At 48.6% G+C, this 15,409-nt stretch overlaps 1 protein-coding gene across 4 annotated transcripts in view; it reads right to left on the bottom strand.

Moving 5' to 3' along the window:
• The window catches only part of ST3GAL3 (ST3 beta-galactoside alpha-2,3-sialyltransferase 3), a 143,569-nt gene that overhangs the window by 17,648 nt on the left and 110,512 nt on the right, over positions 1 to 15,409 (bottom strand). For all 4 annotated transcript variants that reach the window (XM_081143646.1, XM_081143647.1, XM_081143649.1 and 1 more), the window contains 4 exons: positions 9,715 to 9,809; positions 5,763 to 5,826; positions 4,793 to 4,888; positions 4,311 to 4,497 (listed from right to left, as the gene is read on the bottom strand). In XM_081143646.1, coding sequence (XP_080999772.1) covers positions 4,311 to 4,497; positions 4,793 to 4,888; positions 5,763 to 5,826; positions 9,715 to 9,809 — 442 coding nt within the window. The remainder of the gene's footprint in view (positions 1 to 4,310; positions 4,498 to 4,792; positions 4,889 to 5,762; positions 5,827 to 9,714; positions 9,810 to 15,409) is intronic.

Below are 15,409 nucleotides of genomic sequence, written 5' to 3'. Positions count from 1 at the left end.
ATCCCAAAGCTTTGTATCCCTCTCAGGTTTGGGACAGAATATAGGTTTAGGTGAAGATGGACATTCAATCCATGTCTTGGGCCTGGTCCAACAAGGCCTCCTATATGGGGACTTGGTGGCCCTGTTTGCCCTGTGGATTTCCCAGACTATTAGCCTACCCCACTGCCTTTCCCAGGAGGTCCCGCGTTTCTCCCTACTCTAGGCCTGGCCTCTGACTCTGCTTTCAGGCCACTTCCTAGGCCAGGCCCTACAGCCTAGACTGCTTCACTCCCTAGTGCAATACAACTTTTCCAACAGCAACACCACCAATAATAATAAAATAACAAATAGCATTAATATTTGGCATAGATAGCACTAAGTGTCAAGCACTATGCTAGGTGTTTCTATATTTAATTTGGTTTAATTTTAAAAACTCTGAATGATGGGTAGTGCCACTCGTATTTCACAGATGAGACTAAATTTAAGGGGCTAGGTAATCTGCCTAAGGTACCCAGCTCAGTGACAACGTCCAAATTTCAACCTACATCTATATAACTCTATAACTGCCTTTCCCTCTTAAACCATGTTGTCTTCCTCAAATTCGGGCCCAGTCCCCCTATACATGAATGTAGGGGTCCTGGTCAGGCTCTTAAATCCCTCCTTCCTTCCCCAAGGACTAAACTATGGCTGGAAGGTCAAGCCTGTGTCAAGACTGTCCAGAGGCTAACCCCCAACCCTTGTCCTCCTCTCTCCCCTGCTGGACTGGAACCACTCCCATACCAACCCACCCAGGCCTCTAAGCCACAATGAGCTGATCACCAGTCAGAGGCCCCTCAGCACTGAGGTCAGCTTCCCAGTTTCAGGAGTGAGGAGGAGGTGGCAAGGGGACTGCGAAGGCAGCTCCTCAGGGCTGCTGAAGCCCTCTGCTACCAGGCATCCTGGGGAAGGGACTGGGGGAGACTGGCAGAGGCAGGAGGAAGAGGGCCTGAGTGACTGCACAGTGAGCTCTGCGTCTCACATGTCCTGTCCTCTCCAGGCTTAAGGACGATGGATGGGGAGTCTCTAGCCTTCACCAAACATCAGGAGGAGGGTGCTCACGCCACAGAACCTACCATGCTGCATCACAACTAGTCTCAGGGCTGTCTCTCCCATTAGACTATAAGTGACTATGGGTCAAAGACCATGTTTAATTCATCTTTGTATTCCTAGGGAGCAGCACGGAGCCAGCACAGAGAACAGTTCAATGATGCCTGCAAATGAGTGTGGAAGGATGGAGACACATGTGCCTCTGAGAATTTCACGAGAGCCGGAGGCTGCCCCCCCGACCATGGGCTTACATATATATACCCATGCCTCATGTCCCAGCTTCCCCCTTCAATAGCCCACCGGTGCTCGTCCGACCTGTCCTGAGCACACATAACCTGCTGGGAACTCCTCCATCTACTGGCTTGCTCAGGGCTCCTGGGATCTGGGAGATAAAAGGCCTTTTGCTAACTTATTTGGAGTTATTGGTGCTACTGTCCAGTGAATCAGGAAACCAAATGACAACAAATGGTGACGAGGAGAGGTCCCATACGGATGAAGTAAGTAGGGCCAGTCCTAACACAGGCTTTTTTGGGGTTTGGTCTTCCTTTCCCACATCTTTCCATATCCCATCAAGACTCCTGGGTACCAGAAAGTTACACACAATGAGCAACTGCTCACATAGCAAGCGGCACGTAGCAGCCATGTCTGAGGCTAATACCTGTTCCAGCCCTGCCCAGCCAGGCCTTGGCTCCTGAACATAGAGCCACCTCCTGCCAGAATTCTGCAGGTGAGGCTCCAGACAGGTGCAGAGAGCTCTCCAGTGGCTGCACAGTCGGAGACATCACTGCAGGAGCAGGACAAGCCTGTGGCTGAGCACCAGGTGGGATGGGCCTGGAGAAGGAGACTCCCACATTTACCTGGGTCTTGGAGCCCAGAGAAATGAAGTAGAGCAGAGAGGTCCTTTGAAGGCATTAGTCCTGGGTTTGGAGTGGAGAAGAGTACTAAGAAGAGGCTTCCTGGGTAGCCAGAAGGGCCTGGGCAGGCCCACTTTGGTGCTGAGATTGGTGAAGCCATGGGCATCATTGGCTTCCCTCTGGCAGCTCATTCTCAAGACCCAAATTATCTTTGACATTAGAGGCAGGGAAGGTTTATAGAACTTCAAAGGATTCCTCCCCATCTCTTTTCTCTCCTTCCCATTCACCCCATCAACCATGCGAAGGAGTTCTCACCAACACAAGTCCGGTCCCAGATCCCGGAGCATGGCCTGGACAGGACAGGACACAGACATCAGCACGGGTGAGAGTGTGCCTGAGCACAGCCCACACTTCATCACAACTGGTCTAGTACCTTTAATCATCCTGCTGCCAAGGCCAGGTTAGGCGGTGAGCTTCTCAGTCTTCCTGGGAAACGTGAGGCCCTGCTGTCTGCTCCCTGAGTGGCCCGAGTACAGTGAGTTTTCAGACTCTAGTTGGCTTACTTTCTTTTCTTCTTTCTTTCCTTACTCCCTTGGATGAACTGTAAGAGCCTCGAATTAACTGACCTTGATGTTCTTGGGAGGAACATATGATAACATGCACCTGGCTGGCCCTGGCCCACCCTGCTGGCCTCTGACTTAGGCTGCTTGTCCTATCCCAGCAGGAAGCAGGGCCTGGTGTTTGAGCCAATTCCAGATAATTTATGGGGGTTGGACAATAAGGGGTAAAAAAGCAAATGGGACCAGGGTCCTGCCCTCTGGGAGCTCCTCTGACAGGTGTCCATGGTCAGAGGAAAGGATGTGCCAGGAGAGGGAGGGCAGACAGTCAGAAGGCCAGAGTGGGAAAGCAGCCTCTAGGCTCCCTGAGGTTCACCAAAGCAGACCCAATTTGCTCCCATTTCTCCCTTAAAAGTACCTACCTGTGATTCTAATTCTATTGCCTTCAAGACAAAAAGGGGCTCTGAGGACACTAATGCATCAGACTCTAGTTCTAAAACTAAAGACGGGCTCCCTCGCCCCCATTCTCTGCCTGGTTTGCGTGGCAGTGGGCGGGCCTGCTTGCAGCTGGGGCTGGCTGAAGACAAACCCTTTTCTCCCATTTGATGAGCCAGGCTGGACCAGAGGAGCCTGGCTGCCTCCTTCAGCCTGGCTCTGAGGTGGGCTCCCCTTCCCTCCTGTCCCATCTACCTGAATTTCTGTACCTGACTTCTGTCTTCTCTCTTGCTTGCTACCTACCTGACACTGTCTGCACTTGGCCTTGCCTGAGAAAAGGGCTGTGGCGTTAAACCAAATTACACTGAGACCTCCACTGGCAGGTTAAGCTGTTCCGGCCACCCCCAATTCTCCTCCAAACATCCAGAAAGAACTAGCTCCTTACTGTAGGCAGAGGGCTGTTTGTAACCATTCTCTCTGGTAGGAGGCATGGGTATTGGAAGATGAATGGCCTAAACTTGCAGTGCCCTTCCCCCTGGGGTGGTTGGTGACAGCTGGTTGAGGGGAGACGGGGAATGGGCCTGGACAAGTTGGCAGGCGTCCCTATAGGCCCCAAGCTGAGATATAGAGGACTGAGGAGGGGACTCAGTGTGTGGTCCACTAACGAGCAGTCTGAGCTTACTCAGCCACATAAGCTCCCTGAAGAAACAGGCCCCAACCCTTGCCTGCCTAGGACATGAGTAGAGAATCTATTCCCAGAATGGAACCAGTCTCAATGGCAAGTTGGGGGCCCAACTGCAGGTCAGTGGTAAAAGTACAAAGTAGGGAGAGACCATATTACACAAATTTGGGAACTAGCACCCTCAAGTTGATGGGTCTGCTGTCCCTGCAGAACGGCCCCAGGGTCCAAATAAGGCCTTCCTCCTTTGTCTGGGAATGAGGGTGGACCCATGTGACCCAGAGCCAGAGAGGCCTCGGAGAGGATAGAGGGACTTGAGGCAGCAGCCACAAGGGCAGGGCAGGAGTGTATGAAGATTAGGAGTAATGCTAGGGCTAGCCGACTCAGAGCTTTCCTTACCAGGGATCTAAAGCAGGAGAAGGGCCCACAGGGGCTGTTGGGGAGAGATTTGGGGTCTGGGTTGGGGTGTGGCTAGAGAAGGCGAGAAAGGACCTACAGTCAGGGTATCGGGAGGCAGGGAGCAGATCAGGCATATCAACTCCAGAAGCCTGGGCCAGTCACCCTTGGTTGAGTCTGGGTGTTTCAACTCTGGGTCATTAATGCTCCTTTTGCAAGGTTCCTTTTTGTTCTTTGCTGGGTTCAGAGGAAAGGGCTGACCTGGAAGCTGGGCAAGGCCAGGGCAAGATGAGAAGGGAAGGAGCTGGTGCACAGGGAGCTCACCACTCTCTCCTTGTAGACGATGTACTTCAACCACTTGAAGTCCTGCCACTTGAAGCCAGCGAGGACAAAGAGAGAATCATGCTCATATTGCTCAGGCCGCTGCATGGCACCCTCGGGGTAGGTGATGCGCAGGGTGGTCTTGCTGCCCACATCCTTCTCAAAGCCTTTCACAGGTGCTGAGTTCAGTCTACAGAGAGCAGACCCAGTCAGAGCCTGCCCTGGGCTCACTGCATGTGGCCTGCGGTCTACGTTTGGGGAAGCACTCTGACCCCAGAATACCCCAGGTAGAGAGAATGGGGAGCCCAGGTCACCAGGAGCCATCTAGCTTTTAGTTCCAAAATCCTCCAACCCAGGTTCTTCTTGAGGTTTCTGCTGACCTCCAGCCCAAATGGCCAGATGGCCAGATGGTTCTCAGTGGACACAGGCACCAGGGTTTGGGCCAGGACATGCAGGTGCCTGAGGTACTGCTTTGGGGAGCTTACCTGACCACAATGTCATAGTCATTAATTTGTGACCCCAGAGACTTGTTTGTAAGGACACCTCCATTGCCCACGATGATGCAGCGGCGGCAGCTGAGGCTGAGAGGAGAAGCAGAGGCCTCTGGAGAGCTATCCACCAAGTCTCCTTCTCCCCAACCCCTTTGGCCCTCGACCCCATGCCCTTAACCAGGCATAGTCTGGGATAGAGGAAGAAAGCCAATGGGCTTCTGACAGCATTTCTAAGAAGAGGCCAGAACCATACTGTGGTAGTTGGGCCACTTGGAACCCAGACATCCCTAGTCCCTGACACTTCTCCAGGAAAACATGGGTGTGGAAAGGGCTCGTGCATTAGCTCCGCGTAGGTGAGGAAGGAGGCTCTGGTAAGATGGCACTCTGGGCTAAAGATTCCCCCAAGAGTTGTTGGGGTTTAGGCAGCATTTAGGAGAGAGGGAAAGTAGGCTGACCTTCAGGGCTATGACAGAAAAGTAAGAACAGAGAAATGGGACTGGAGGTTCCAGGACTTATATTCAACTCAGAAGCTCTCTTGCTCCCAATAGCCACCAGGGGACCCTACTCATTTTGCTCTCCTGCCCCTGATCCTGGGGTTTCTCTCATCCAGGGTCTGTTGGCTTCAGAAGTGTCACTCCCTCCTGGATGTAAGCCCTGGCCCCTTCAGCTGTCCTGACCACCTAGCTCCTCAGTCCCAAAGCGGGGCACATCCCAGACCAGTATCTCCAGTTCTTACCCTGAGACCTCTGCTGTCTGAGGACTGAGATGTCTTGCTAAGTGCTTGTAGCTCACGGGATGCAAGCCAAGCTAGATGGCCCCACTTGTCTACTCACCCACCCCAGCATGTGTACTATGTGTGCACATGTGGATGCGCTGGAGAATCTACTCATGTCTAGGAAAGGCCAGCTGGGCCTCAACATGCCAGGTAGCTGAGGAGCAGGAGGCCGGGCAGTGAGGAGTTTACCTGTCCAAGGCAGGGGTCAGGCGGTACTCTTTGGTGACTGACAAGATGGCTTTGATCAGATTGTCTGTGGATAGAAGAAGGAAGTTACTGTTAGAAGGGCACTTAGGTTTCCATGAAATGTTTTCCAATGAGACAGTTTGAAGGCTCCTGGGGCTAGGGTGGAGGTGGAGGTGGGGAGAGGGAGCTCTGGAAACAAGCTTGGTGGGGCTGCTGGCTTAACTTTCTCCCTGAAAAAGGAGAGGGGGGTAGGAGAACAGGCAGGCACACTCAGCTCTGCCTGGAGCCAGTCCCCAGCACCGGCATGCAGTTTCTTCCCAGCCCTTCCCCGGCAGTCTCATTTGGCTTTGGGAAGCTCTGCAGTCAGGCCTGGGACTTGCCCGGAATGAGAGTACCTGCTCAGAGACAGAGACCACATTATGTTGACCTCTGTGTCCCCACTGAGCAGACACCAGAGAACCAATGAGGAGACAACCAAGAATGAAGAACAGCGGTCCCAACCAGCTTCCCCAGCCAGACCAGTCTGCCTCATTTCTTTTTTTTTTTTTAATCCTCATCTGAGGATATGTTTTATTTTATTTTATTATTGATTTGAGAAAGAGAGAGAAACATTGATCAGTTGCCTCCCATATGCACCGACTGCATTGAACCCACGACCTTCTGGTGTGCCGGACGACACTCTAACCAACTGAGCCACATTGGCCAGGGCTCTGCCTCATTTCTGACACACTCTTCCCCTCACTTCCTTCCTTGAACACTGTCTATCTCTAATCCTGTTTTTTGCCAGGCTGTGCCTATTTCCTTACCTCTTCACACCCTGCAGCCTGACATCTGCCTGCCTGCACTCCACTCAGGCAGCCCTCAGCAAGGGCCCCATGACCTTTGTGCTCTCAGATCCCATGCCCACTAGTCAGACCTCTTTCTTCTTGGCCTCTCTCTGGCGTCTGCAATGATAACTGCTCTCCTTTCAAATTCTGCTACAATGAGATTATAATATCATGTATAATAATATTGGTTTTAGAGTTAAATCCTGGCTCTGCTACCTAAGACCTTAGAGTAATCACTTAATTTCTTTGAGCTTTAAGTTTCCTTATCTTGCAAATGAAGACGGTAATTCCTACCCTGCAGAGTTGTTAAAAAGATAAAAAGATAATGTATATAAAGATCTATAGATAAGTAAGTAAATCAGCACAACCATAGTGAAGAGTATCTTTTTTGTTTGGCAAACAAAAGACGTATTTATAAATATTATAAATATAAAGCATATAATAATAGTATTTACACCATCCATACTATGTTCCAGCACTTTTAAAAACAATTTATTTTGCAAAACTTCAGACACATACAAAAGTAGAGAGAACAGTATTAAAAAATAACAACCATGCTGTAATAAACAACACTGGGCCAATCTTTTATCATCTATATCTCTCTCCCCCATCACTTTATTGTTTTGAAGCTAATTTCAGGCATGTGAAGAGTATCTTAATAATATTAAGTAAGGATACAGATGTGCACAGACTGTGCATAGACCTACTCCTAGGTGGAGAACATCAAAACACTTGCACATTTGTTTAAGGAGACTTGTACAAGAATGTTCATTGCAGATTGTTTGTAATAGCAAAACACTGGAGGCAAGGTAAATGTCCACCAAAAGAAAACAGGTTAAATGTGGTATGTAGAATACTACACAGTAATTTAAAAAAAAAGAAAAAAAGAGAAATTGATGACCTAGAGAGATATGTACCAGTACAGGTAATCTGAAAAGCATAAGCCAAAAAAATTTTTTTTGAAAAATATATACACACACACACATAATACTATTTGTAAAGTTTAAAAATATGCAAAGAATGTCATATACTTAATGGATATATACATACATTGTAGAAATATATAAACAGGCATTGGAATGATAACACCAAAACCAGGGTAATGGTCTCCTGGGAAGGAGGGGCATGGTGTGGGAACGGCCACACAGAGCTTTAACTGTATCTCATGCTTTATTTCTTAAGCTGAGTAGAGAGTACGTGGATGCTCATTATATTAGTTTTTATGTGCCTAAAATATTTCATGTGAAAAAAGGATGCCTCCAACTTTAAAAATAACCACCTCATCATTTTTTGAGATGGGATGGACCACATTGTCAGATGCAGCTGAGAGGTCAAGTTAAGGACTAAAAAGTATGCTCTGCATTGGGCACTGCAATCTCACTGGAATGGTGGGGGTGAAACTTTCTTCAGGAGTACATGGTGAGAAAGAGGAGACAGTAGACACAGCTAATCTTTACAGAAGTTGAATGAGAATGGGGTAAGGAAACAAATCTTTAAGGAATGTTCTATACTAAGTGCCTTCAGTATCCTCTATGGTGGGCTTCAGTAAAGGCCATAGGTCCCCTCCTTTTTCCCACTTCCAATTTCACCTCTGAGGAAAACCATCTTGCCACTAATTGGCCAAGGTCAAGGATACGGATTGGGCTTTTGTTTCTAGCAGGTGGAACCTTAGCCTAAAGGGCATAAACTTTTTGAATGTTCTTTTGTTGCTGGCTGATGAGCTCTGTAATGGCCTTTGCTGGCCTTTGTAGCTTAGTAGAACCATAGTGTTGAGTGAGGATTTAGGAGAAAAGAGTAGATGGCATGGCTACCAGCACCGAGGGAGGAAAAAGGAGTTTTTCATATGGTTCAGTCCAACCTATTAGATCTGTCCTTGGAGGTTTGAGGTCAAACCTTTTGTCCTTTTGCTGGCCACTGGTTTGTTTTTTGTTTTTTGTTTTTTTTTCCAGGGAGGGCTGGGCTGGCTGAATAGAGGATTCAGGTATTCTTGGGTCTCCTGGCCACATGGTAGTACCCCTTTAACAATTATCTTATTTAATTCTGACCACAACCTAATACAATGATGTTATTTTCTCCACTTAACCGATGAAGAAACTAAAGCACAGACAAGTTAAGTAACTTGTCTAAGGCCACAGCTAGTAAAAAGGTAGTCCTGAGATCTGATCCTTTTGTATCTGACTCTAAAGCTCATACTCTACCATTCTGTGAAACAGTGCAGGAGCCTGACAAAGACACGGAACTGTCAAACTATCAGGGGTGGGAAAGTCTACGTTAGGAGGGGCCCACATGAGTGAGGTCCCTGAGGCAACGGAAGCAGATAGAGTTCTGAGAATATAGGGAGAAAGTTGGCTTTGGACAGGATAGGAAAGGACTGGATGGGGGGCCTAGTAACAGGACAGGTGAAAAACATGAGGGGATGAAGGAGGCGCCTGGGGGCATTTGTGGGGGATGGCCTCTATTTTCTCTGGGATCTTCCACCTCGTACCTAGTTTTCTAGTGCCAGTATCTCTGTTACCACTTTTTCTATGATCTCTCAGCACCATGTTCTTCCTTCCCTCATCAGATCCCTGACTGTCCTGCACTCTGAATGTCTGTATCTCCACCAGCCTGAAGCTTTCTGAAGACAGGGACCATATCTGTCTATTCCACTCTTATATTCCTAGCCCTGACAAAGTGCTGGGCTTGGAGTAAATATTCCATTAAAGAAGTAGGGAACCCTAGCCAGTTTTGGTCAGTGGTTAGAGCGTAGGCCCACAAACTGAAGGGTCTGGGTTCAATTCTGGCCAAGGGCAGGTACCTCTGTTGCACGCTCAATCCCCGGCCCTGGTCGGGGCATGTGCAGGAGGCAACCGATGGATGTGTCTCTCTCACACTGATGTTTCTCTCTCTCTCTTCTACTTTCTCTAAAAAGCAATGAAAAAAATGTCCTCAGGTGAGCATAAAAAAATAAATAAGTGAGGAAAAATACAGAAAGGAAAAGAGGAAGAGATTACAAGGCATTGTTGAGAGTGGGAGAGGGGTGATCCCCAGCATAGGCACTTCCGAGGATACAGCCCTGTCCTGAAGTGCAGGGAGATAGTCTGGAAAATGAGATATTAGTGTGGAGTGGGTCAGGGTTCTCAACATACCTTGACCTTTGATCCCAAAAGGTGGCACAAAGTCTTGGATCCCAGCCCACTTGCGGAAAGAGTCATCCAGGAACATGGGTGCTGGCTTGGAGAACCTGGAATACAACAGGGCTGTTGAGGATCCCCAAATGCAATAGGCTGGAGTACTGGTTGGCTCTTCTGTACATCTCTCTTGCCAATGGCTCTACTGGAGGCCACCTTTCATATACCAGCATACCCTGCTACCCCAGCCTGTTCACTTGTAGCTGCTGTGTGCGGTCTGACAGATCTTGTTCAGCAGATCCCGAGTTTAAAGGAGCAGATCTGGCCAGTCCTTATGTGGCCAGCTACAGGAATGGAGAGACAAGACCTGCTCACCAGGGATCAATATTTCTAAGCTGGAAGCCCTCTGGCAGGTTATCCAGGCATGCACCCATCAAATAGTCACTGCTGCCCACACTGTTCCTGCAATATGGGAACACAGAGACCAGATACTGTCCAGTGGAGCAGGAAAATAATTCAAAACACAGCGAGTGCAAGGAGACAGAATCCTGGAGAGAATTCTGAGAGGTGGACCACCCAGGGTGAGGAGAAGGAGAATTCATGATGAGAGGGCAAAGTTGGTGAACAGCCACAGGAGAGGTTTAGAAGAGAAAATTTGCAGTATCTGGAGGCTGGGAGGCAGGGCCAAGGGGAGGCTTCAGACAAGCAGGAGCCTGAGCACTTCTGCTGACAGAGAGGACAGAGGGAACGCAGAGCTCGGAGGTGAGGGACTGGTATGGAGCTTAAGGAGAAGGGGTAATTTTGGCCTGGAAGACAGGTAGGAGGGAAAAGAGAAAGGAAGGGTGAACTGATATTGAGTTGAGGAGAAGGGAAAAGGTGAATTTCACTTTTCTTGGGAAAGCGAAAGAGTGGACAGGGCAGGGTGCATGCCTGGGGAGGACAGGACAAAGTCACACAGGATGTGGAAGGGAGTGGGAGAAGAGTGAAAAGGTACAGGAGGAACCAAGCTCTTCAGAGACGTGTGGACAACACGGCTTCACATGAAACCTAACACCCAGGCTTAGAGACCTTTTTCAGGGTGCTTGGCATCCTGGAAGGTGGCCAGCACCTGGTTATCTACTGTGCTGGTCCTTGCTGTGGGGCTGCTTAGGGCCTTCTTGGCCAAGAATGAATGTGTGAAGCCTAGGCCTTGGTGACTCTGTCTCTTTATTTCTAATTCAACTAACTCAGCCATTGAAAAACTGAAGACTGGAGGAGAGGCCCTTTAAGCCCTACAACTTATCCCACAGTGTACTCTAACTCAAGCCTACATTTCTCATCTCCATCATCACTAGCACCATTATAATCTCCATGCCCAGGAGAAATGAAATCAGTAATCACTTGGACATCTAATATTATCAGAGGTTTTGAAGTGAGCTTGAAAGAGGCAGAAAACTTTTGATCCTGCTTTCTCCCCATTATTCGCTGCTAGGAAGATGTCACACCTGATAGCATGGGGAGGTGCACAGCAGCTTTCCTTCACACTTCTGAGTTAGCACACTTCCCTTCTGTGTACAAGGGTCACGCATGTTTCTCATACCGAGCACTTAACACCTGAGAGAATATATCTGATGGTACACTAGAGGCACTGAGGACGCTGGCCACAGTCCATGTGTAACAGCAAAGGAAACAAGGTCCCTAGAAAAGCCTGCAGCAAGAACCTCTCCTTCTGTGTTGGAGCTGAGCTGATAAAATTTTACCAAGTTCCTCAGTCAGGCTTGGACAGGATTTTATCTGCTCCCAATACGTACTGGATGTCATGTGCTAATGAAATCTCCTAAGATCTAGCCAAACACTCTCAACATATTTTTTCTTTTCTTCTCCCTTCCCCCTTTTTCAGCTGATTAGAAAGTTCATTATGTTAATTTTTACTTTAAAAAACACATCCTTAAAAAAAATTGTTTTTTAATTGATTTTGAGAGAGAGAGGAAGGGAGAGGGAGAAACACCAATATGAAAGCAAAACATCAATCAGCTGCCTCCTGCACGCCCCCTACCGGGGATCGAGCCCTCGACCAGGGTATGTGCCCTGACCTGGAATCGAACCTTTTGGTGCATGGAACGACGCCCAACCAACTGAACCACGCGGGCCAGGGCTAAAAACCCCTTATTATTTTTTAAAATATGCTTTTATTGATTTTAGAGAGAGAGGAAGGGAGAGGGATAGAGAGAAACACTGATGAGAGAGACATCCATCGGCTGCCTCCTGCACCCCCCCCTTCTGGGCATTAAGCCTGCAACCTGGGCATGTGCCCTGACCAAGGATGGAGCCGAAGACCTCTTGGTTCATGGGACGGCTCAACCACTGAGCAACACTAGCCGGGAGGGGGGGGGGGAACTCTTATTTTTTTATGTCACTTTTACATTAATTTTGGAGAAAAGTACAGATAGGTGCATGCACACACGAAACCAATAAAAAATACCCATAATCCCACAACACAGACAATTAACTTTTTGGTATACATCTGTACTGATTTTCCTTTTTTCATATTATTTTTTAGACAGCTCTGTAGACTATTTTTTTCAGTTTATAATGTCATAAAAACATTGCTATGCAAATGGACACAACTTTCTCTTAATTCACAATAGGTCAAATAACCATAAGTTGCTAGTAATGTGCCACAAATCACACCCCTCCTCCCCCCAATTAAATGTACAAGGATACACAACCCCCTTCCTTCTCTATTTGCCTGGAAAACCCCTTTAAGTCCAAATGCTATTTCCTCTGGACAGTCTTGCCCCACTCCCCCAGGCAGAGACTTGTACTCTTCCTCTAATGTTTCCACTATATTTTGCTGAACCCCCATGAGGTGGCTCAGTGCCTGCAGAGCCTTGGAAGCTGAATAGGGCCATAAACAACAGGAAATGGGGTGGGGTGAGGGTAGAGGTGGTGTATGTGTGTGTTTGTGTTAATTCTGCAGGTGGCCTGGGCAGAGCCTCATGCTGCATCTGGAACAGAACCCAGGGCTTCTGTCCAGACTAGGGTGCCAGTTTGGGAGTCTGGCCAGGGTGGAGGTGGCCCTTGAGGTGCAGAATGACTGGTCAGACTAGTGGGGGTGTGGGGTGCCTGACCTGCTTGCCCTGGCCTAGGGGGTAGCAGGGCAGGGTGGGGCAGGATCCAGTAGACAGGCCCTAGCCCGCCAGCCCTGTGGAGAGCCCAGCACGCGAGGCAGCCTTAGGATCAGGTTTCAGCAGGGTGTGTGTGAGTGCGTGAGAAGGAACAGGGGAAGGAGAAGACGGAAGTTGCACTGGGATCTGCCTGTCTTTTCCCCTTAGATCCTAGAGCGTAGTAGTTTAGGGACTTGGGGCTCTAAAAAGGCACGTGCTAAGGGTGCCTCTCCCAGCAAGGCTGGGACCCTAGGACCCAAGAGGCTGACATGCCCATAGATCTACAGACTCTGACCAGTCAGGAAGGGCAACTTGGACCCTCTGAAAGGATGTTCCAGCTCATATAATGGTCAGTGGTATGGCTGAGGTGCTGTGTAGAAGGTAATGTCCCCAATTCTAGCTCATCGACTTAAACTGTTTCCTAAGGCCCAGGCCATCAGCAGGAAAGGTGATTGGGTCTTATTAGAGGTTGGAGACTAGTTGCGTGTGGGCACCAGCAGCCTCAGAGTAAGGTCTTCATCTCAGTTCCCAGCAACCCAACTGAAAAAGGTGCCCCAAGGTGTGGATTTGGTGTATTAGGGCAACACAGCTTCAGCTCTCCATCTGTGCCTGTTTCTTTGGGTGGCCAGCCCTCTAGACACTGTTCCTGTAAGTATGACCAGCCCAAGAGACAAAAGGGAGGCAGGGCCCAGTAGTGAGTCCTGAGACCAGGGGCCACAACAATTAGCCTGTTAGATTCAGCCACAGGTCTTGGCCCCAAAAGTGAGACTGTCATTAAATGGGGTGAAAGCCAATCCCCACAGATCCATCTTCCAAAAACCTGCTCTGGGAAGTGGGGGGTGGACAAAGCAGAGGGACACAGATTTCTAGAATCTACCTTGGTCTTATTTGGGATCTTGCTGTGGCAGCCCTACCATAAATGGCCCTGCACAGTAAGACCTTGGCACATGTCCAAGCAAATAAGCAAAGTGGGTACTTTCTAAATGTTTTTTCAAGCTTAACTACCACTGTCCCTGCTGACCACCTAAATAGATCTCACAGGAGAGCAGGAGTCTGAGGAGAAAGGATGGTAAATCTGAAGGGCTGATGGGCATATATCCAGGGGGAAGTAGCCCGGAGGCAAAGACGACAAACTGCAGGTATCACCCATAAGTACTATCCCAAGTATGAGCACGAAGCTCCTGCCCCGTCCAAAAACGACTTGTCTACTCAGTGCCAGGTCCTGTGCTTAGTGCTGGCTGGGGACCTAAATGTAAATTAGTCTTGGTCCTTCCTTTAAGGAGCAAATAGTAGATACAGGTAAACAAATAATCACAAAACGATGGCTGCACATCCTATGATTTGGAATAGGTAGGGATACAGAGGTCTTAGACGAACTTAAGGGTACAGGAAAATCTTGAAGGAGATAACGACAAGACAGAGCTAAGTCTGGTGGATAATGCTGGGAAGGGTATTCAAGGACAAGGGTAGTGTAGGTGAAGGCACAAGAGAAAAGAGAACTTTCTCATCAAGACAAGGAGAGAGACTGCTGAGGCTGGACAGTGAAGCAACACCTGCCCAGGGAAGAGTAGCTTCCGCCAGGTACCCTCTCCCAGTGAATCTTCCCTCTAGTCCCACCCAGGCAGGTGGAGCAAGGTGTGAAGAAGGAATGAGTGGGCAAATGCATTCTGACTGGGTGTAAATCAAGCAGCTGTGGTGCAAACTGCACAGAGGAAAAGCCAGGGCAGGGCATGCATCGGTGCTGCCAGGGTTGGCCTGGTGCCCTGAGGCTGTGTCAGGACCAATTTCAAGCTGGATCATCACTGGTAACTTGGGGCACTCAGTTCACGCTTTCTTGTTGACACGTTGCAGTGGATATCTTCATTTCTTCCCCTTTTTCTTGTAAGCACATCCCACTTTTCATTCCATATGGTCCCAGTTGCGCTGACCCCACCACCACTACTGGGACTGGCATATGTCCCAGGCTGGCCAATTAAGATACTTCAGTCCTCCCAGCCACAGTAATTGGCTCCACAATGGGCACCTGACCCAAGAGGGACAAATCAAATTCTTCTCTGGGATTTACCATTTGGGCAATGGAGGATGAGGGAGTCTCTCTTTTTTCCTCAGATAGTGAGCTGTACAGACCATGTAAGCCTAAAACAGGGCTTGTGCAAACTACAGTCCATAGGCCAGCTGCCTGTTTTTGTAAATAAAGTTTTATTAGAGCACAGCCACACTCATTCATTTACCTAATGTCTATGGCTGCTTTAATGCTACAACAGCAGAGCTGAGTAGTTGTGACAGAGAATATATGGCTGCAAAGCCGAAAATATCAACTATCTGGACCTTTAAGAAAAAAATGTGCCGAGCCTGGGCCTAGAACTGCTGGAGCCATCTTCTGTGGGTACACAGAGAAGCTGTCTATAGAACAGTCAAACCCAGAGAAAAGCAGAGCCAAGATATGGGGAGAAAGACACTGAGCCCTAGATTCTGACAGTTTAACCCTGAACTTAAGAGTTTTATAAAACAACAGATCTCCTTTTTGCTCAAATTAGTTCAATATGGGTTTCTACACTGCAGCTTCT

Source organism: Miniopterus schreibersii, assembly GCF_964146895.1.
Source record: "Miniopterus schreibersii genome assembly, chromosome: 8".
Taxonomy (NCBI): Eukaryota; Metazoa; Chordata; class Mammalia; order Chiroptera; family Miniopteridae; genus Miniopterus; species Miniopterus schreibersii.
This window is presented reverse-complemented; position numbering and strand designations above follow the sequence as displayed.